This window comes from Rhinolophus hipposideros (genome assembly GCF_964194185.1).
Source record: "Rhinolophus hipposideros genome assembly, chromosome: 1".
NCBI classification, from domain to species: domain Eukaryota; kingdom Metazoa; phylum Chordata; class Mammalia; order Chiroptera; family Rhinolophidae; genus Rhinolophus; species Rhinolophus hipposideros.
Window position 1 is genome coordinate 106773543 of NC_138047.1, and position 24318 is coordinate 106797860.

The following is a 24318-nucleotide window of genomic DNA, read 5'->3' on the forward strand; positions in this document are numbered from 1 at the left end:
GAATAGCGCAGAGAAAACAGAGCACACTACTATGTCAGAGAGAAAAAAAAAGGCTGCAGTCGGAGAGAAAATAAAACATTCTACCAACAAGTACTGGAAAACAATAGAAAGACCTCTTCCTATCAACCTGTTGCAGAACCCACTCCTGTAGATATCTAGGAAGAGAAATAATAAATCATTAATTATCATGAATAACCAAGTTAATAAGACAGCTCAGAAAGAAAATGGAAAGTCTCCAGAAAATGAACTTAAAGACATGGAAATATGTGACTTAAATGACAGAGAATTCAAGATTGCAGTTCTTAAAAAACTCCACGAGATGCAACAAAACACAGACAGGCAGTTTAATGAACTTAGAAACACAATCAAAGAACAAAATGAACATTTTACCAAAGAGATTGAAATTTTAAAAAAGAACCAAATAGAATTTCTGGAGATTAAGAACTGAGTAAAAGAAATGAAGAACGAAATAGTCAGATTAAGTAGTAGAGTTGACTAGATGGAGGAAAGAATAAGTGACATCGAAGATAAAAATCTGGAAATGACACGGATGGAAGAAGAAAGAGACTTGAGACTTAAAAGAAATGAAACAACTCTACAAGAACTTTCTGACTCCAACAGAAAGAGCAATATAAGAATAATGGGCATACCAGAAGAAGAAGAAAGAGAGAAGGGAACGGAGAGTATATTGAAACAAATAACAGACAAGAACTTCCCAAACTTGTGGACAGAACTGGATCCTCGAATCCAAGAAGCAAATAGAACACCTAATTACCTCAATCCCAACAGGCTTTCTCCAAGGCACATTGTATTGAAGCTGTCAAAAATCAACCACAAAGAAAGAATCTTCAAGTCAGCCAGGGAAAAGAAGACGGTAACCTACAAAGGAAAGCCCATTAGATTGTCATCAGATTTTTCAGCAGAAACTCTACAAGTCAAGAGAGAGTGGAATCAAATATTCAAACTAAGTAAAGAGAGAAATTATAAGCCAAGAATAATATATCCAGCAAAGATATCCTTTAGATATGAAGGAGGAATAAAGACCTTTCCAGACATACAGAAGTTGAGGGAATTTTCTAACACATGACCTGCACTACAAGAAATGCTGAAGGACGCCATTAGAGCCGCATAAAAAGAGATAATTTGTGACAACCAAAACATACAAGAGGAGAGAGTAAGGGCCTGAACTGGAATATGGGAGTGGAGAAAGTCAGCATGCTAAAGAACGTGGAATACTGTAAATATGAAACTTTCTTTTACATAAACTTAATGGTAATAACTCAAAAAAAATTCAGAATTGAAATATATAATTTAATAAAAGGCAAAGAAACAATGGAGACACAGTCTTACCAGAAAACCAAAAATAGAATGACAGGAAATCCTCACATATCAATAATCACCCTAAATGTAAATGGACTGAACTCACCAATGAAAAGGCACAGAGTAGCAGATTGGATCAAAAAACTAAACCCAACCATATGCTTCCTCCAAGAGACACATCTCAGCTACAAGGACAAGCATAGACTCAAAGTGAAAGGGTGGAAATTGGCACTCCAAGCAAATGGCACCCAGAGAAAATCAGGTGTAGCCATAATGATATCAGATGAAACAGACTTCCGGGTGAAAAAGATAACAAGAGACAAAGATGGACATTTCATAATGGTAAAGGGGACTATACAACAAGAAGACATAACAGTCATCAATATTTATGCCCCCAATCAGGGAGCACCGAAATATACCAAGCAACTACTAACAGAACTAAAGGGAGAAATTGACCAAAACACAATTATACTAGGAGACTTAAATACATCACTGACAGCTATGGATAGATCATCCAAACAGAAAATAAAGAAAGAAAGAGCAGCCCTAAATGACACATGAGATGAAATGGACATAATTGACGTTTATACAGCACTTCATCCGAAAACATCAGACTATACATTTTTTTCTAGTGTACATGGAACATTCTCAAGGATAGACCATATATTAGGACATAAAACTAGCCTCAACAAATGTAAGAAGATTGAAATAATACCAAGTATACTCTCTGATCACAAGGCTTTGAAATTGGATAACAACTGCAAAAAGAAAGCAGGAAAAAACACAAATGTGTGGAGAGTAAACAACATACTTTTAAAGAACGACTGAGTCAAAGAAGAAATAAGAGCGGAGATCAAACGATACATAGAAACAAATGAGAATGAAAATACATCCTACCAAAATTTCTGGGATGCAGCGAAAGCAGTTTTAAGAGGGAAATTTATATTATTACAGGCCTAACTCAAGAAACAAAAAAAATCACAAATGAATAACCTTACATTACACCTTTAAAAACTAGAAAAAGAAGAACAAATAAAACCCAAGGTCAGCAGAAGAAAGGAAATAATAAAAATCAGAGCAGAACTAAGTGAAATAGAGAACAAAAAGACAATAGAAAAAAAATAATGTGACAAATAGCTGGTTCTTTGAAAAGATTAATAAAATTGACAAACTCTTGGCTAGACTCACTAAGATAAAAAGAGAAAAGACACGAATAAACAAAACCAGAAATGAAAGAGGGGAAGTTATCACGGACACCACAGAAATACAAAGGATCATCCAGAAATACTATAAAGGACTATATGCCACCAAATTCAATAAACTAGAGGAAATGGACAAGTTCTTAGAAACATATAGCCTTCCTAGGCTGAATCACGAAGAACTGGAAAATCTAAATAGACCGATCACCAGTAAGGAAATTGAATCAGTCATCCAAAACCTTCCCAAAAGCAAAAGTCCGGGACCAGATGGCTTCACTAGTGAATTCTACCAAACCTTCAAAGAGGATCTAGTACCTGTCCTGCTCAAACTCTTGCAAAAAATTGAAGAAGACACAATACTCATTTTATGAGGCCAACATTACCCTGATACCAAAACCTGGTAAGGACAACACAAAAAAAGAAAACTACAGACTTATATCTCTGATGAATACAGATGCAAAAATCCTAAACAAAATTCTAGCAAATCGAATACAACAATGCATTAAAAAGATTATTCATCATGACCAAGTGGGGTTCATCCCCGGGGCACAAAAATGGTTCAACATCCGCAAATCCATCAATGTGATACATCACAGAAACAAAATAAAGGACAAAAATCATATGATTATATCAATTGATGCAGAAAAAGCATTTGACAAGATACAACATTCATTCATGATTAAAACACATAATAAAATAGGTATAGAAGGAAAATACCTTAACATAATAAAGGCCATATATGACAAGCCCTCAGCTAATATCTTTGCTCTACGTACAGGAACACGACACGACTGTCCCCTATCACCTCTGTTTTTCAACATAGTGTTGGAAGTCCTCGCCAGAGCAATCAGGCAAGGCAAAGAAATAAAAGGCATCCAAATTGGGAATGAAGAAGTTAAATTGTCATTCTTTGCAGATGACATGGTGCTATATATAGAAAACCTTAAAGACTCCACCAAAAAGCTGTTAGAAACAATCAACGAATACAGTAAAGTTGTTGGCTACAAAATCAACGTACAAAAGTCCATTGCATTCCTATATGCTAACAATGAAATCTCAAAAAAACAAAAATTCCTTTTGCAATTGCAACAAAAGAACAAAACACCTAGGAATAAACTGAACCAAGGATGTGAAGGATTTATATGCTGAAAACTATAAGACATTTTTAAAAGAAATTGAAGACACACAGAAATGGAAAGACATTCCGTGCTCATGGATTGGAAGAATCAACACAGTTAAAATGGCCATATTACCCAAAGCAATATACAGATTTAATGCAATCCTCATCAAAATCCCAACAGCATTTTTTAAAGAAACAGAAAAAAAATTATCAGATTTGTATGGAACCACAAAAGACCCTGAATAGCCAAAGCCATCCTAAGAAAAAAGAACAATACTGGAGGTATCACACTCCCTGACTTTAGCTTGTACTACAGGGCTACAATAATCAAAACAGCATGGTATTGGCAGAAAAACAGACACATAGACCAATGGAATAGAATTGAGAACCCAGAAATAAAACCGCACAGATATGGACAGATAATTTTTGACAAAGAAGCAAAAAACATACAATGGAGGAAAGACAGCCTCTTCAATAAATGGTGCTGGGAGAATTGGAAACCCATGTGCAAAAGAATGAAACTGGACTGTTATCTGTCACCATGTACCAAAATTAATTCAAAATGGATCAAAGACCTAAGCATAAGACCTGACACAATAAACTGCATAGAAGAAAACATAGGTACTAAACGTATGGACCTTGGGCTCAAAGGACATTTTATGAATTTGACTCCAAAGGCAAGGGAAGTAAAAGCTAAAATAAATGAAGGGGACTATATCAAACTTAAAAGCTTCTGCACAGCAAAAGAAACCATCGATAAAATAAAGAGGCAACCAACTGAATGGGAGAAGATTTTTGCAAACAGCGCCTCCAATAAGGGGCTAATATCCAAAATACACAAGGCACTCATACAACTCAACAACAAAAAAACAAACAACTCAATTGAAAAATGGGCAGAGGACCTGAAGAGACATTTCTCCAAAGAGGACATACAAACGGCAAATAGACATATGAAAAAGCGCTCAACATCGCTAATCATCAGAGAAATGCAAATAAAAACCACAATGAGGTATCACTTCACCCCAGTCAGAATGGCTATCATCAACAAGACAAATAGTAACAAGTGTTGGAGAGGCTGTGGAGAAAAAGGAACCCTCATACACTGTTGGTGGGAATGCAGACTGGTGCAGCCGTTATGGAAGGCAGTGTGGAGGTTCCTCAAAAAATTACGAATAGAATTACCATATAACACAGCAATCCCTCTCCTGGGTATCTACCCAAAAAATCTGAAAACATTTATACATAAAGACACGTGTGCTCCAATGTTCATTGCAGCTTTATTTACGGTGGCCAAGACATGGAAACAACCAAAATGCCCTTCGATAGATGAATGGATAAAGAAGTTGTGGTATATATACACAATGGAATACTATTTGGCTGTAAGAAAAGATGAAATAGTACCGCGTGTGACAACATGGATGGATCTTGAGATTATAATGCTAATCGAAGTAAGTCAGACAGAAACCGTAGAGAACCATATGATTTCACTGATATGTAGTATATAAAACTGAAAACAACAAAAGAACAAGACAAACAAATAAAGAAACAAAACTCATAGACACAGACAACAGTTTAGGGGTTACTAGAGGGTAAGGGGGGAGGGTGTTATAGAAGAGGGTAAACGGGGTGTAATATATGGTGATGAAATGAGAACTGACTCTGGGTGGTGAACACACAATGTGAGATAGAGAGAATGTATTACAGAACTGTACCCCTGAAATCTATGTAACTTTACTAACAATTGTCACCCCAATAAACTTTAATTAAAAAAAAAGTGTCCTTAGAAGAGACAGGGATGACAGATTCCCAGGAGAGAAGGCCATGTGAAGCTGAAGGTCAAGACTAAAATGACTGGGCCACAAGCCACAGAACACCTGGGGCCACCAGAGGCTGGAAGAGGCAGGAAGGACCGTCCTCTGGAGCCTGCAGAGGGGGCATGCCCAGGTGATTCCTTGATTTTGGACTCCTGGCCTCCGGGAGTGTGAGAGAACCAATTTCTGCTGTTTTAAACCATTAGGCCTGTGGTAATTTGTTTCAGCAGCCACAGGAAATTCTTATAGGAGGAAAACAGAAAACAAGCCACACCATAACATATGATGCATGTTAAGGACAGGGGACTCCAGGTATAGGACGCAGGTAGGGGCGAGGCAGGATGATTCTGCCTCTTTCCTTTACTGCCCAGTGAGACCACCTGCTGTCAACCCAAGAACTGGTTATTCACTTCCAGGGGAATTCTGTAGACGGGAGACAGTCTGAGGAATGGACACTGGGAGATGAGAAGGTCGTTCCTAAGTAGGTACTGACCTCCCTAGGATGACAGATTTTCAGAACAGGATATGTGGGCTAAAGTCACACAGATTGAACAGCCATCTTTTTACAGAGGAAGATAAAAACAGGCTTAATTTGGTACACTCAGGAAAGAACTGTGGCGTGATTCCTTTCAAGGCACCAACTGAAACCATCTTAGAAAAATAAGAGTTGATCTCAGATCAACAGAGGCCAGGCCTGGGAAGGCTGAGGGACCAGCCTCAGAAGTGAGGGCTGTGCAGTGGCTCTTCCTGCATTACTCCTCCCAGACACCCTGAGAAGGGGGCGCCATTAGCCTCCTTTCACAGACGAGAGGCTAAGTCCTTAAGGAGCAGAGCTGGAATGTACTAGAATGTTAGTCCAGGTCTGTCTGACTCAGAACCGGGATCTAGCGACTACCTTCCAGAGGGTCACACTGCACGCGGACATCACGACCTCCCTGAGCCACGCTCTCTGTGGATGCACCTTGCCATGAATGAAGCCGTTCTACTCTCCCCATGACCTCTCATGGCACCGTGAATACAGCTTTACTATAACGTAGTGGAACGATGTCACATTCTTTACATGTGACGATCCTTCGTTAGATTCTGAACTTCTTGAATGCAAAACCACATCTCGTTTTTCTCTGAACCTCCACTGCCTAGAGAGACAGTAAGGGATTAATAAATGCTTTCTAAATGAATTCTGGATGGATAGATGGCAGGATGGATGGAGGTGAATGGACAGATGTGTAGATGGAGAGGTGGCTGGAAGAGTGGTAGGTGGGGTTGATAGATGGGTGTATGGGTGGCAGGTGGATAAATAGATAAGTGGGTAGATGGATGGATGTGTAGAAAGGCAGGTGGATGGATGGATGGATGGATGGATGGCTGGCTGGCTGGCTGGATGAATAAATGATGAACCTCCAAGAGAAAACAGAGAGGCAAGTGACAGCCTTCCATTTGGAGCCACCTTACCCTCTCACTAACACGTTTCAGCAGCTCTTCTGCTTCCTCCATCGCCGCCATCTCCCTCTGGTACTGGTTTTCTGTCTTCTTTCTTGTTTCCAGGTCGCATTCAGCCGTCAATGCCACCATCTTCCGATCATACTCCTCTTGTATTTCTTTCTCTAGCAATAGAAACTGCTTTTTGAAAACAGCACCCATCTTCCTCTCTACTTGAGGGGAGAGGTGGCCACTGCTGGTCAGATTCCTCAGCAGGAGGGCAATGATATCTTTGCTGATTTGGGTTCGACAAGCCTCTAGGTCTGAGTCTGCCCGATTCAGGGTCGCAATCTCCAACCTGGCAACACAAAGGTTGAGAGAATTCCATTACATAAACTCACAACAGAAACCAAAGGTCCCTCAAAGTTCTGAGGTTTCAAATTATTTGTAGGTAAGGCATTTCTTTCTTCCTTTTCCCTCCTTCCCTCCCTTCCCTCCCATCCCTCCCTCCTTTCTGTTCCATCCAGTTACTGAGGGCCAGGGACTAAGTAGCAGAATCCTAGTTAGTAAATTTGCAGGGTACCATGCTGGGAACAATAAGGAATATAACTAATATAAGACATGGTTTTAGTCAACAACAAGGGGACCGAGGGAAAAATGGACAGTTACTATATTAGGAGGATTTTAAAATAAAGTTTATTTTAATACTTTTTAATTAAAAATTAATTTATGGATATGACAGCTAAATGTCATGCGGTACCCTGGATGGGATCCTGAAACAGAAAAAGGATATTAGATAAAAACTAAGGAAATCTGAATAAAGTATGGACTTTACTTAATCACAATGTATAAATATTGGTTCATTAATTGTAACAATTAATGTAAAGTGTTAATAGGGGAAGCTGGGTACAGGGTACGTGGGAAGTCTCTGTACTTAATTTTTCTGTAAGTCTAAAACTGCTCTAAAAATGAAGTCTACTCGAGAAATATTTAAGAGATACTCACAGGGTCACAGGTTGTAAGTCTTAATTGTGATGATGGTTGCATGACCATTTTGCTTACAGGAATACAACAGATTGTACTCTTAATGTAAGTGAGTTTTATGGTATGTTAATTAAGTCTCTATAAAGCTACAGAAAGATACATAGGGAAATATTTATCTTCATGATAGAAAATCTGGAAAATGAGGACAAATAGAAAAAGACTTCATTCACTGTTGAATCACTCAATCAGACCCAGACAGGCATTCTGTTGGATTTGCTTCCAGTTTTTTTCTCTATGCATATTTTTTCCATAGATGTACACTATTTACAGATACAAGTACAATTCTGTCCTTTTTTTCTTTTCAATTAACATTGTAATAGGCATCTTCCAGCAGTGTTTAAAAACTGTAAAAGTTTCCTTTATGACGTTTGCAAAATATTTCCTCATGTGATGTACCATGATTCACTTAACAATTTTTCTAGTGTTGCACACTTGGATTACTTGCATAATTCAAACTGCAAAACAACCTTGACGTTTGTCAATAGGGTTTTTGATATTCACAGTGGTTTCCCCAGATGCTTCCCACAAGGGGACTCAATGCGTCAAATGCCAGCAATCTTTTAAAGCCTCCTAGAACAACACCCTGTCAAACCGCTACCCAGAAAAATTCCCTCAGCAACGCAGTAGGGTTTTTATCTCACCCCTCCCTCTACCATGTTTAACAATCTTTGAGAATTTGACATGAAAAAAATGACATCTGATTGTAAAACTACAAGGATCTTAAGAAAATTTCATGATAGAAATCTGCCGGCATGTAAAAGGAGATAGAATAGTATGACTCCCAATGTAATCATTACCTGACTTCAAAAACTGTCAATATTTACCAAGCTTGTTCTAGCGACTCCCTTCAATGTTTGCTTGAAGATTTTAAAGCAAATTCCAGAGTTTTCATTTTACCTGTAAAATTCCTCAGTGTGCATCTTTAACTGTCAAGGATATATAATATATATACATATATATACACACACACCAACATACATACACCGGGGAGCCAAAAAAATGTACTCAAGTGGACACTTTGGTCACTGTTGCTCAAGCAGTAGTTTGCCATCATCAGAAGTGTCTGGACGCTGATGGGAACCCCTTTGAGCACCTCTTGTCACTGCAGAAGACAAGGTGACTTGTATTCATCTTTTGTTATCGGTATACGTTGAGTATTACAATTTTAATACCATTTTCCTTTCTTAAAATGTGTATACATTTTATTGGCGCCCTCTGTATACAACGGTCAAGGATATATGTTTATCTATATATGTGTATACATTTATATGTATGTTTTACCTAACCTTGATGACATTATCATATTATATATCATATTTAAAACATTAACAATTCCAATAATTAATCAGTCATTATTCAAACTATCTCAAATTTCCCAAAATGATTTTTACAGTTGAAAGTTTAATTCAAGACGCAAATAAAACACCACAATGTCAGTTCAGCCCACTTTGTTCGACAGCATTCCGCCCTCTCATCTTTCTTCTATGACATTGATTTGTTGGGGAAACCAGCTCATTAATCCTGCAGAATGTTCACATTCAGGATTTGGTTGATTGTTTTGGGGTGTCACTGTCCCTGTGGCCCCCAGATTTCTCCTATACTACCAGTTAGATCTAAGGTCTTCATCAGAGTCAGATTCGATTTGTTTTCTAAAATGCCCTAAGTGGTACCATGTGCTTCCTAAGGGATCCAATCGTGGGTAAATGGGTCCAAGTGGTGCCAGCACGACCCCATATTATAAAGTTTCCTATCAACCTCTCACCCACTGGCTTTAGCATCCATTTCTAATTGTTACCTAGACCCATGATTTCACTAGGAGTTAGAAAAGGAGCATTTTCTAATTTTCTGCATTTTTAAAGTGGGGATTCTTCAAAAGGAACTTTCCTCAACAATTCAATTGCTCTGACATAAAGCTCAGAAATAGGATAGATGTTAGATTTTTTGCTAATTAAAGAGTTGGTGTCATGGTACTCCAATGGTGACAAATGAGTTTGGCTCTGTTTCTTTACTTGCTTACTTTGTTTTAGTACGAGGGAAAAGGGTTAATACAACTTTTCTCAACTACCCGAGAATCTGAACTTTGGCTAACTGCTACCTGAAACCTCATAAAGGGGAAAACATCAAGTATGTTATATATACCACATGGCTTACGGTAAAAAGTGGTGCCTGATTGGTAAATTACATCTGGGTGGGGGGATCTGTCAATGAGCCATAGATTCCCCACAGGGAAGCCATACTTTCACCTCCCCTGAGTAAGATGACACTTGAAATTGGGCGTGTCCCTTGTGGGGACCCTGGAAGCCACACCTACGAATTGGTACAAAAGATACTGGCACCTGTGGAATATGAAACGTTTAAGCCAGAAAGGCTCCCTCACCTGCCTGACGTGGGCTGCACATCCTTGCCCCCAAACTGTGTCATCCGGGGAGGAAAACCCTCTGGGATGGCTGTGTGGCAAGGACACCCGTCCTCGTGGCACGGTGTGTGCCCAGCCTTGAGCCTTTTGCGTAGTTAAGGTCAGTGTTTAGCTGACCCTAGGAAGGACCCCTGTCTCTGCATAGCATCACTATGAAACTGTAGATTTACATAGTTTTACATAGATTTACATAGATTTACATAGTTGGTGGGTTTCAATCAACTGCTGCCATTATTCTTTCTGATGCCCCGAATTGACCACCTTAAACAAAAATGGCTCCGTGTCCTTCAGACACAATCCAATCGATCTAGTTTACACAACAGCTCATTCATTTCTGTCTTTCATTTCTCAGCTAGTACTTACAGAACGTGTGTGTGTAGAGTGTTTCCCAGGCTACAGAGCGAGAAAGAAGCACAGGAGAAGCCCGAAGGTCAAGTGTGTCCGGTTAAATACCCAGTGAACGAAACAATGTGCTATAGGCTCAGAAAATAATTACTTCTCCGCACCGCAGTGCCTGGCAAACGGCCCTGGAGAGAAAGTACTCGGGGAACACTGGCTGGATGAGGAAACAGTCGAGCAAATGCAGGAGCGAGGGCCAACAGGGCTGAAATGCACACTGTGGTCACCACTGCCATCGGCATCTTTGCTGACAATAGAACGATGGGACAGTGGACTTTCCCCAGCACCGAAATGCCCATGACAACTCAGGGATCTCAGGCTTACGTCCTCTCGCTCAGACCAGAGACCAGGAAAGAATGTGCCCCCAAAGAGATCTGTGCACGTGAGTGTCAGCTTGGACGTCTTGCATATTTTCATGTGTTAGTGAAAAAATAGAGAAAAACAGCAAAGCAAAGGTTTTTGTGGAAGTGAAGAAATCTGAACTACATCCCTGGGTAAGCCTCACGATGCCAAATTGATACCTGCTGCCAAAGAAAGGAGCTTAAGGTTCCCACTGAAATTGAAGTGGAGGGGACACAAGCACAGTTCTGATCTCACCAGCCTCAACGGCTGCCAGTCCAGATCAAAGCCCAAAGCCCACGCCCAGCAGGCCAGCCCCCGACAGCCTGGCCCACTTGCGTCTCCATCCTACCATTCACAGCTTCTCATCCAGCCACACACCAGCAGGCTTGATCCGCTGATGGCCCTGAAGCTCATGCCTGTGCCTAAGCCACTACTGTCCTCGTCAGCTTCCCTGGTGACTGACCACATGCAGACCCTCCAGCCTGCAAATCTCTCCCGGCAAGAGGAGCCCCAGACGAGGTTCCCAGCACCACTGATCTACATGGGCAGGGCAGGGGAGGGGCCATGTGCCCCCTCCCACCTCCTCATGGCCCCTTCACGTGGGGGAGTTCTGGACGTGGAACTGAAGGGGGCTGGGGGTTGGTACCCAGCACGAGCAGCTGCAGTCCCAGCCAGTTTTATGGGGAGGCCTACAGTGTCTCACTGTGGGGCCAGTTATGCCTGCGGATAAAAGCCACATCCTCCAAACCTAGCTGTTTAAGTGAGGGGTGATTGTGTTTTGGGGGCCAGGTTGGAAAACACGCCTGGTATATGTCTTCTCCCCCAACTGGTTCAGAACTCAAGGTCAGGGAAGACGGGAGCTTTTTACTGAGCCCCTCGGACACTCCCAACAGTTGAGATCATTCCTTTTATTTCTAAGGAAGCCCTAAGAGGACGCATGAACCTCATGGTCTAGAACAGGAGTGTGGGAAGGGGAGTTGCTAAGTCCAACAGAACACCCATCACACCCTGCAAAGGTTAAATGGACCGGGTGTAAACCACAAGCACGCTATGCGAGGTGCCCAGGCAGGGGCTTCCGTTCGATGATTACCCCAGTTTGCACTGTCTTCCTGCCCTGTATGTACGTGGCTGTGAGTTGTTTCTCCCCGTAGGCAGTCGGTATATTAGGGATCCTTGCATTTCTCAGCTTCCTCCCCAGCACCTAGGATAGCGCCAGGCACTCAGCGGGGACTCGGTAAACACTCCGGGAGAGAAGGAAGGCATTTTTGGACACAGAACTCCTCCAAGAAACCCTCACTCCGCTGGGAAGATGACAGTGAGGGTTGCCATGGAAACCAGAGGTGTTACCGCTGCTCTGCTCTGCAGCAGGCCCATTATGTCCCCCATAAGAATCCCGCTTGGGTTTGTCAGGTCCTGGCATGAATCCACCACCTGGCAGGAAAGCCAGCGGCAAGGCACAGGAGGGAGGCCAGGGCTGCTTCCCACCTCAGCGGGATGCCTGCAGCAGGACGGCTTGTGGTGGCCATTTGGTGCTCTAGGTGAACTCTGACAGGGATCCTCCCAGAAGCCTAGGAATGACTTAGAAACGTGTGACATCTGTATGGTGGGTGACTGTGGCTCCACTTCTCTGCTCCTTTCACAGCCGAGCACCTTGAAAGAGCTGTCCATTCATAGTGTCCCATTCTCCTGTGCTGGCTTTCAGCCGCAGCCTCTTCCCCAAACCTGCTCTGCTCATCAATGACATCCCGGTAGTGAAAAAACAAGACAAGTCCTAGTCCTCACTTGATTGAACTCAAGGAATATTAGACACGGTTGGACACCCCCTCTTCTTGGACCCCATTTCTCTTGGTTTTCCTGACTTCCGCATTCTCCTGGGTTCCTCTGACCTGTGAATACTAGAATTCCTTATGGCACTGCCCTGATATGCCTTCTGTCTCTGTCTTCTCTCCATAGGTTCCTTCATCAATCCCCGTCTTTACTTATCATCTCCAGCCCAGAACTTTCGCCTGAGAATAGACTTACACTGGTGACTGTCCTCTGACATCTCCATCCCAGGGTCTCAAAGGCATCTGTAAGTTGCCAAGACCAAAAATAACTCGGATTTTTTCTTAAACCTCAATCTTCCCCTCTCTCATTGCAGGAAATATGAGGTCGGACAGTTAAGTTTGTGAACTTGTTGCAACAATGTTGCTCACCTTTTTCTGATGTCACAGGAATTATTCATTATGAATTTGCACCAACTGGACAAACAGTTAACCAAGTTTACTATTTGGAAGTGCTGAAAAGGCTGCGTGAAAAAGTTAGACGACCTGAACTTTTCGCCAACAATTCCTGGCTCTTGCATCACGACAATGCACCAGCTCACACGGCACTGTCTGTGAGGGAGTTTTTAGCCAGTGAACAAATAACTGTATTGGAACACCCACCCTACTCACCTGATCTGGCCCCCAATAACTTATTTCTTTACTCGAAGATAAAGGAAATATTGAAAGGAAGACATTTTGATGACATTCAGGACATCAAGGGTAATAGGATGACAGCTCTGATGGCCATTCCAGAAAAAGAGTTCCAAACTTGCTTTGAAGGGTGGACTAGGCGTTGGCGTGGGAGCAGAGCTTCCCAAGGGGAGTCCTTCGAAGGTGAGCATAGTGATATTCAGCACTGAGGGATGTAGCACTTTTCTAGGATGAGTTCGTGAACTTAATTGTCTGGCCTTATAGCAGCACGTTCACCCTGTTGCTTACCCTAAAATGTAGGCATCATCCTTGATGGGTGTTTTTCCCTTAAACCCCACTCCCATTCCATCAGCAGGTCCTGCTGGCCATCCCTCATTCATTCCTCAGTTCCACAGATACATATGGAGCCTGGAGGATAGTCAGGCAGACCTAGGTCCTGGGACGCTGGCCTTCACTCTGGCCCCGAGTGAGGGGCGAGTGTGCAGCCCCCTCAGACAGACAGGTCGCAGTGGCACAGGGAGCTCCCGATTCCCGGTAGTACATCACTCTGCAAGGGTATCCCAGACGTAGCCACAGACGTCATGGGGGAACTCTGGGCGCCCTGTGAGGCCACAGCACATCTGCAAACAGGCTGTGCTGTCTCCTGGTCCCAGGGACGGTGCATGCACCGTCATGTAATCCTTGCTACCAAAGTCCCCAGATAGCCTCTTGTTTTATCCACTGCAACTGTCCATCAAGCATATCATTGGGGTGACACCAACCCCACAAGCACCTACTGTGTGCCAGGAACTGCCTGAAGCATTGTGGATAATCAGTGAACGAGACAGTCCCTGCCCTCGTGAACTAACTGCCTAGATGGGGAAGGCAGAATAGAACGATGTGACAAAAAAAAGACAAACAAACAAGGTGGCTCCCAATAGCGTCGTGTGACATGAAGAAAATCAGAGTTTTCGGATCCAGGGTGAAGGTGGAGACGCTCCAGGTAATGCCCTGCAAGGGCTGCACGTGACCCCCCCATCCCACCTCCCATGCTCCTGCTACCCTTGCTTCGCCCATTTTTTGATCATCAAATGCCCATCCCCTGAGCTCTGCACATGCTGCCCCCTACAAGTGTTTGTCACTCAGTCCTCAACTTAGTGACACTCCCTTGGAGGCGCCTCCCCGAATCCCCAAGTAAAGCAGGCCCCTGCCGTCCTTTAATAGAGCACCTGGTTCCTGTGGAGCCCTTGGCGCAGTGAGGACCTGCGGAGTCATTAGTACGTGCACTTGGATTTTGTGCGTGTAAGTCCATGAGGACCAAGCCAAGACTATTGGCAGCACCCAGCCAGGCCGGGCCACAGTGCAGGGTGCAGAAGGCGCCCTGGGCACGGATCTGCTGACACAACCAACCCACTCGCTAATTGTTCAAAATGGCTGCACCCATGAACAAAGAACCCAATAAAAGACAGAACAAACAAAAGAAACGGGCAAGTGGCTTAATTTTGCTGGGCTCCAGGGTTTTAGCGATGAGGGACCAAAATCACATGTCTGGGAGTGTTCCTGCAGCATAAAAAGGTCAGTGGTTCTAAGAAACACATCGTCCAGTTGACACATAAAAAACTACTCAATAAGCGTTTTTAAAAGCCTCTATTCAGCCAATACTCACTGAACATCTCCTTCGTACAGAACAATTTTGAGGCCGTTTAGAAGGAGACGGTAGTAGCATCAAAACACAGCAATAAGCCTCCTTCTAATAACAGAGGAAATAATCACAGGCCTGGAATTTCTTTCTTCTCTTCTTTTTCTTTGCCTCTCTGGAAAACTCTAAGCTCAGTCTTTTAAAAGATGTTATGTCTGTCAATAGAAGAGTGGATTTGAAAGCACTCAGGCCCCGGCCCAAATCCATTACCACTTGTGTGACCTTAGGCAAAAGCAATAAACCTTTCCCAACATCAGCTTCCTTGTGAGAGGTGCTGTGAGAATTAAATAAGATCACAGCCAAGAGTTGCTTAGCAGTGGTCAGGGCCGAGCAAGGCAGGGCCGAAGCTATAATAAAACACAGCAGGCACTCCAACCTCTCTCTAGAAGCTGCCGGGACCAGCCAGTCACACTCAGTTCCTCCTGTCCCAACACGCCTGGGGCTAAGCCATCTCCAATGTGGCAAAAGTCAAGGAGCCTGATAAAATCATCAAAGGAAACATCCCTTCCTCAAGTCCTTCTGTAAGAGGCAGACTGAATAAATAGCGTAAAAGAGAAAGGACCAAGCAAAAGAAGGAAATGCTCTTTGTCAAAAATTAATCCTCGACTGATTTATTTCACTTAGCATAATGTTCTCTAGGTCCATCCATATCGTTGCAAATGGTAATATTTCATTCTTCTTTATAGCCGAGTAATACTCCATTATGTAAATGTACCACCGTTTCTGGGGTTATCTCTTTGTGAGGGGTATACATGTCTAACTATTACAGTGTTTTGTACACCTGAAACTAACAATAATAATTTTTTAAAAATTCCTCAAGGGACGGCCGGTTAGCTCAGTTGGTTAGAGCGTGGTGCTCTTAACAACAAGGTTGCCAGTTCGATCCCCACATGGGCCACTGTGAGCTGCGCCTTTCACAACTAGATTGAACTACTTGACTTGGATCTGATGGGTCCTGGAAAAATATACTTAAATAAATAGAAGTTTAAAGTAAATAGATACATAAATAAACAAACAAACAAACAAATAAATAATCCTCAAGACAGAGCAAAGTAATAGCTCTGATGGGTCTTAGAAATGAGATGGTTGGCCAGCCAGGTGGCTCAGGTGGTTGGAGCGCCGTGCTCCTAATGCAGAGGTCGGTGGTTCGATTCCCACATGGGCCAGGGAGCTGCGCCCTCTACAGCTAAGATTGTGAACAACAGCTCTCCCTAGAGCTGGGCTGCTGTGAGCAGCTGGAGGTTGCCATGAGCTGTGGTGAGCGGCCGTGGGCTGCGGTGAGCAACCAACCAACGACCAGCGACCTACTGCCTTAGCCGAGAGGAGCGCAAGGCTCCTAATACTAGCACGGGCCAGGGAGCTGTGTCCTACACAACTAGACTGGGAAACAACGGCTTGAACCGGAGTGGGCAGGGGGCGAAAGAAGGGGGGAAATGAGATGGCAGTCAAGTCACCTAAATGGCATACTTAGAGTCCCAGAGAACCCTCCTGTAAGAATTATAAATGGGGTAAATGATTTAGTGAGGAGACTATTACAGATTTCCATGCCTACTAAGTCCCTGACCTTCAGAGTGACATGTTCTTTCTGGGAGCTCCTAAGCTTGACCATAAGTCCAGATGGAATGCGGAAAAGTAATCAACAATGCTATGATTAAAAAAAATACATCTCCATGTCCCTAAACGAGCATCCAGCCAGCATGTCTGAAGCAGAATTGGCGTTGAATAAATGTGGGGATGCAGAGGGCAGGGGAAGCTGGGAGAGGCAGGGGAAGGAAGACAAGTCAGGCCCTATCAGGTCATGCTTGATAATCCATGTGAAACACTCTTCAGGCAAAACAGAATGGGCTCCCAAGGAGAAATCAAAATAAAATTCCAGAGCAACTAAGTGATTTACAAGAAAAACAAAGACAGGAGAAGGAACACTTTCTTTTTTAAAGCATTAACTACTCTGGTCAGAACTACAGAATACAGTCTTCTTGCAAATTAAGCATCTAGGTGCTGAGGACACAAACCAATCCTTTCACTCGATGCAGCACTTTCATGGTTTGGAAGGAAACTGACTTTGAGCTAGGAACACCTTGAAAATCACATGCTCATGCCACTTAATATAATACGAGACATTCATGAGTCTCTGCAAGGAATGACTCCCTTCTTCCCCACTATCCGCTTCCCCCCCTCCTCCCTCTTGGACCGTGTGGCAAATTTTAATTTGTCACCCTTGGCAGGCTGATTCGGGAAGTAAACTAAAAGGAAGGATCATATCCGAATGGCTGCACAAAACTCAGCCAAGCCACAACACCCTGGCACCCTCAAATGGATGAACGCGGCCCAGCTCACAGCTGGGTGCGAGGTCAGCCCTGCCCTTAGGAAGTGAAAGGCCTGGCCCGCAAGTGGGCCCTCAGCCAGGAAGGAGCACCCATGCAAGCTGGATGCAGGTCCCTCTCGGCTTAGAATACCCAGTCAGCTTGCCAAGTGCTCTGAGTCAGACACGAGAACTTTCCTCTCGGGCCAGTGGGAGACGCCCCGATAGAAGAGGCAGTGCTCTGTGTCTGGTACTATCTTGGGTCCCTTTCTAGACATGAGCGGACGCCAGTCCCAAGTTCCAGGGGCACAGGGACCACACTTCACTCCCCAGGTCTCAGTTTCAGTTGCTGCCTACAATGAATGCCCTTGAGAAAGACTCAAAGAGGTGCTGGTCGTCTCAGAAGCTTCTCTTTTGTATCTGTTCATTCCCCTGTAAAGCCGACCAGGCTCAGAGGCAACACAGGAGTAAAAACGCATTGAACTTTATGGTATCTCAAGAAGGTAGTTTTCAGTTTCCCCAGTGGAGAGATGACAAAACCAAGACTCAGAGAATATTTGTGAAACATAATGTGCTTGAGATTAAATACTGGGAAAGCTCAAGTCCTGTCACTTACTAGACGTGTGACTACGGGTAAACCTCTTCACCTTAGCCAAGCATCAGATTCTTTAAGTGTCAAATCCTGAAAATAAGATGCCCTACCCAAGAGCCTAGCATGAGGACGAAATTAACTAAGGGGTGGAGAAGAGGCCGTGTATTTTTAACTGCTACAGAAATACAAGGTATTCTGTAAAAATATAAGGTGCTAGAGCTCCTCAGCATCTCAGCCCTCCAAATCCACAGAAATTACTCCCGGGGGAGAAGTGAACACGTGAAGCTGTGCATCTGGAATCTCGAATCAGAAAAAGTTTGCTGTAAGGGAATCCAGTTTAAGGGATTCCCAAGTGGCCCTGTTACATCAGCATAACAAGAAAGCAAAGAAAGTAAAAATAACGCTCTGCTATAAGTAACGAGAATCCAATCTGTTTGGGTGGTGCATTTGGCATGATCTTCCAAAGATCTCTGCCCCAGATTCAGCACCAAATGCTCTCATGAAGGTGGACCCCTCTCACTCTTCCTCTATCTGGACATTTCTGCAGCCTCTGGTTCTACTGAGAAGCTGGAACGCTTAGATGCTCTCTCCCTTCCCACTCAATCAATCAATCAATCAATCCATCGATAACCAGCGAAACCCAGAGCCCTGGGGAATCATCTGAGATTTTCCCCTATGTAGGGTAGATGTTGAGGAAAAGTTGCCTTCATGGGTTGGTGTGAGCTTCTGTCTATTAGCTTTTATCTGTTCCTGCATTTGAGGTGATTTCTGTGCTGTGATCAGGGATTGAGTAAATTCCCCCTTTGGTCTCATTCTCCCGAGTAGGGGAGACATGAGAAGATGTTGCTTTCTTGGTCTCATTGTCCAGAGCAGGGGGGATATGGGATGAGGTTGCTTTTCTGTCCCCTTTTGGTCTCATTCTCCTGAGCAGGGGAGACATGAGATGAGGTTTTCCGTTTGGTCTCATTCTCCCGAGTAGGGGAGATGTGAGATGATGTTTGCTGTCCTGTCTGTGCTGTGAGGTGATGGTTAGCTTAGGGTTAAAGAAATTCTCGATCAGAGGTTGAGAGAATTCCCTCTTTGTTCTGACTGTTTCGCCCACATCAGCAGATGAAGTAAAGTAGCTAAGTTCTATCAGGACGGCGTGACAGGCACGTTGCCAGGCTTTGGAAGACCTTGGGCTGAACGCCCCAAACTAGAACAGTACATGTGGCTTATCCAGATGAATTGGCCCTTCAGCCGGAGGGACAGCATTCACACCAGTAACTGCTGGACCCTCCCGGAACTGGCCATTCCCGGAGGGGGAGGCGGGAACAAGAAACTTGGCTCTAAGGTACATCTGAGAAAATATATAAGGCAGAGCTCAGGTGGCAGAGTAATTACTATTATTTCGTTATTTGCTCATTTGTCATTGGTGATTCTAACATTTTGAAGACTTCCAGCAACACGCAGCTTACAACACCAGGGGATGTCCTGACTTCCAGCCGCGAACCTGGGGAGATCTGGCTGGTTCCGGCCTCCCCAGTGTTGTTCCCCAGGTTAGCCTTCTTGAGAACTTGCTAGTGTCTAGAAAACTTGTGTGCAGCTTGCGGTTACAATATCAGAAGACGTCCTAACTTCTAACAACAACAACGACAACAACAGCAACATTCTTCAGATTGTTAACACCTTGGAAACTTATACGCAGCTTGCAGCTTATAGAATCAGAAGACGCCTTGACTTCTAACAACAACAAAGACCACAAGACCAACATTCTTGGGAACTTGTAAGCAGCGGTGAGGGAGACGCCTGAGTTTCTCTCAGCTACAGACCTGGCAAGGTTTTGATTTGTGCCTTTTCCAGTGCTGTTCTCCCCCAGTTTGGTGAGCTTGTGGTGTCTACTGTAATAGTTACTATCCTACAGAGCTTATGACTGCTTTCGGATACTCCTTATGATGTTGTTTGTGTATTTAGCCAAGTGATTTTTGATCAATAGTAAACATGTGTTGGGATCTCTTAGACTTACGTGTACTCCTTTGACATGACATTGTTATCAATGTATATAGTTAAGTCTTAACCACCTTTACTTTCTGTCATTAGCACATTCTATTAATTGCCTTTGTCTTTGTCTATTGGATATTGCTAAATAAATGCATTAGCCCCGTTCTAGCGTGTGTCCCTGCTCCTCCTTTTCCCTGCTCATCATTACACCCTATCTTTCAACATCTATACTACACCCCCTCCACACACATACACAGTCGCACACCAATCAGTTACCAAGCTCTGTGGGCTCCTCCTGCATAACCCCTTCTTCCCCAAGTCCCTACCCTAAGTCACGCATCTTCTCCTCCTGCAACAGGCTCCCTGGACTGTCCCCGCTAAGTCATTCTCCATGTGCACCCAGAGTCATCACTAAAACACACATTAACACACAGTGTGCTCAATGGCCCTATTGCTCTACGCTATTTCGAGTCTCCTCTGTTTCAACATTCCTTTCTCCCCCACAGGCTGCCTCTGATGGCAGCGACAGTGTCTGGTTCATCGCCTCGACTATGATTTACACTGAGATGGCTTCAGGATGGTGTTCCCACTGAGGATGGTCTAGGTAATTTGGATAAACGATCCCACTGGAAACAGCTAGAGAAGCTGCACAAAAACAAAATCTGTCCAACAGCATCTGAGAGCTAACAAGACAGTGAAGAAATATGAGGTCAAGATCTTGGGGAACGAGGAAGCTCGGAAAGGACAGTCCACATTTGGGGCCACTCGGCCTGGAGGCTGATAAACTTAGCAGAATTTTCAAGACTTGTTGAACTGGAGAGATGAAAACTTGAGCCTAAAGACTCTAAGGAGAAGATACCCTAATAAAATCCCCTGGCCTTTTGGTTGGCACAGATACCTTAGGAGTAAAGGTATATCAATAGATTAGCCCTTGAAGGAATTAGAGGCCTGCTTTGAATGACTCCAACCTTTGAATGGATTGAGGTAATCCATAATTACACCCCTCATTGCCTGGAAGATTACATTATCCCAGCCCATAACTGTCTTCTCAATTTTTACATACAGTGTCTAGCACATAACCAAAACTACCCAGGTATCCAGGAAAACAAGAAAATATAATCACAAACTAAAAGGAACAATAGATATTAGGCACAGGACAGGGGTAAAGATAATGAAGTTGTCAGAGGCTTTAAATTAATTATGTTTAATATGTTTGAGGAAATAAAAGGTAAGACTGAGAATATTAACTGACAACTAGAAATTTGGAAAAAAAGAAACATAAAAGGTCATCTGTACGTATCTGTGGGAAAGAATCTGATTGAGGGATGGTCAACTAGTAGACTGTGACCCCTCTGTGGGCCAGGAGAGAGGTGGGTAGTGCCGCCTCCTGACTGAGTATGGACCCTAGAGCCACACTGGCCTAGGTGTGAAGCCTGGCTTTCTCACTTGCTAGCATGCCCTGGGGTAAGCGCCCTAATCTCTCAAATCCTCATCTGTGAGATGGTAGAAACAGCAATGCCTGCTTCACAGGGCATGAGAGGATTCTAGTTAGTATTTGTTATGTCCGTAGAACCATGTCTGGCTCTATGTTCCACTGTACTAGGCAGTGCATTATAAGTAGTTGTCAAATAACTGAGAAGAACTGGATTCAGTTTGGCAAACAACCACATCACGTGGTCTGGCCTCTCTCTCCAGCTGTCTCTTCCTCTACTTTAATGTACTCAGTACCCCAATCCACATAGCCATTGTGCCAAGCTACTTACACTTCACCAACGTTTCTTGCTATTTCCCATCCAGGCATCTGCCCTTTCTTCCATCTGAAAAGACTTTTCTCCCTTAATCCACTTGGAAAGCTTCTACCCACGCTTCAAGAATTACTTAAAATATCACCTCCTCTGAGAAGCATTTCCAATTCCCCTGGCTCCGCTAGCTCTGATCTTCCCTTTAGCGTGGTGCTCATAGAAATTGTATGCTCACTTCCATTTACATGTTTGTCTTCCCCAGTAGGTCCGATTGCCTCATAACACGAACCACGTCTTATTCATCTCTTTCCCCAAATACCAAGCATAGTGTTCAGTGCATAGCAGTTGTTTGATTATGACTACTGGGTGACAAATGAATAATTGAATGAATGAATTCGTGAATGAATGAAATATCTTGTGTTCACTCTCATGCCACTGTAGTTAAAACATCGATCACATCCATAAAAGTATAATGCAAATTAGAATTCTTACTCTTCTAAGGCTTGCAGCATGCTCCCGGGGTCCTCTGAAGACAGAATGTCTACCATTTGGTCATTCAGAGCAAGATCCTCATTCACACCATCAGCTGAGGTAAAATGGGAGTGTTCCAGCTTGCTCTCATGATGCTGAATCTTGGGAGAATTTCAGAGATAACAATTGAGTAGGCCTTCTTGCGAATGTCACATACTGGAAAAGTCATAAGGGAAGGCAGGGATCTCTTGTCAGAGAACCTGGCTGGTCCCACCATTCATGAGCAGGGTAAACTCAGGCAAGACATTGCACTTCCTTGAGCCTCTATTTTCTCATTAAAAAAGGGGGATCAAAATTCTATTAACCCTGCACAGACATGTGTAGATAAAACAAAGCAATGAGTGGAAAGACCACTGCAACCTGTGAAGACCTATACAAATATTTCACCATCACCACCATCATCACCATCATCACGATCACCATCATCACCATCAACATCACCATCAACATAACCATCAACATCATCACCATCATCACCACTTTCATCACCATCATCACCACCATTATCACCATCACCACCATTATTACCATCATCGCCACCATCAACACCATCATCACCATCATCACCACCATCATCACCATCATCTCCACCTTCATCACCACCACCACCACCACCACCACCACCACCACCACCACCATCATTATGTAGAGGAAAATTACAGTTGGCAGATGGACTTCAACATCATGGATCTGGCTGGTTTCTAATCAGAATACAGAATTGTAAGATGGAAGTGACATCAGCAATAACTGAGCCCAGTTATCTATCTGACTGGATAGATGACATATCTATTTTGTCCCTAATATTAATTCTGCAGAAATGAGTGATAACTATAGCTAACATTTAAGAATTCCTGACCCTGTGCCTCATATGTATTATATCATGAAACTGTCACAACAATATGAGTTGCTGTCATCACTTTACATATAAGAAAACTGAAGCTCATAGAGGTGAAGTAACATTATCTAAGCTCACGCAGCTCGTAAAGAGTCAGGTAGGTATTTGATCCTAAGTCGATCTAAAACCAAACACTGCCTTCTGTTTTATAACACATTGTCTCACTGGTTGCCACCATGCCGGCAAAAATAAAGAGATATGTGACAGAGTTCATTCTGTGATGCAGGAAAAAAAAATCCTGCAAGGGTCTTCCAACCTTAAATTAAATTCACTCTTTGTTTTTCTCTCCACAGTTGTAATGATCAGCCTTTATTCTACAGGAAGAGAATCCTGCTCCTTCATTACAGTGAAGGTGAGTTTTGTTCTTCTGTGACTGATCACAGCTTTGGAAGAGTAAGTAGAATGTCTAATTAGATGGCCATTTTCCTTCTCACTTTTGCCTGCCAAGGAGACTGTGGGCTGACTTCACAGTGAAATGACAAGTCTCTCCTCTAGGAAGCAGAAACAAAATAAACATTAGGACAGACTTCCAGCCTCCAGAGAGAGGGGGCCCCCAGAAGCCAGGTCCCAGCCTGAGTTTGGCCACATGAAGCAAGTTGTTTAATTTCATGGGTGTCAGTTTCCACCATCACCACCACCTGAGACCAGGATCTAAATGCAAGTAGTTTATTTGGGAAATTCCCTCAGGAAATAATGGTAAGCGGGCGGGGAAGTGAGGCAGGATGCGAAGGCAGCCAGTCAGGACACCACTGTGGGAACCTAGGGCTTTATCCACTAGAAACTCTGGGAACAGTGTAGACCTAGCCTCAGGGTCATCCACCTGAGCAGAGAAGGAGCTGGGGTATTTATATACCGTGTTTCCCTGAAAATAAGACCTAGCCAGACAATCAGCTCTAATGTGTCTTTTAGAGCAAAAATTAATATAAGACCCAGTCTTATTTCACTCTAAGACCCAGTGTTATTTTACTATAAGATTGGGTATAGTATAATATAATGTAATATAATATAATATAATATAATATAATATAATATAATATAATATAATATAATACCGGGTCTTATATTAATTTTT

General features: G+C 43.3%; 1 protein-coding gene across 3 annotated transcripts in view; it reads right to left on the reverse strand.

Moving 5' to 3' along the window:
- EVC2 (EvC ciliary complex subunit 2) overlaps positions 1 to 24318 on the reverse strand; it is a gene marked incomplete at its 5' end in the record, with an annotated part of 95928 nt that overhangs the window by 47063 nt on the left and 24547 nt on the right. For all 3 annotated transcript variants that reach the window (XM_081060873.1, XM_081060872.1, XM_081060874.1), the window contains 2 exons: positions 6903 to 7227; positions 22313 to 22452. In XM_081060873.1, the coding sequence (XP_080916999.1) occupies positions 6903 to 7227; positions 22313 to 22452 (465 nt within the window). The remainder of the gene's footprint in view (positions 1 to 6902; positions 7228 to 22312; positions 22453 to 24318) is intronic.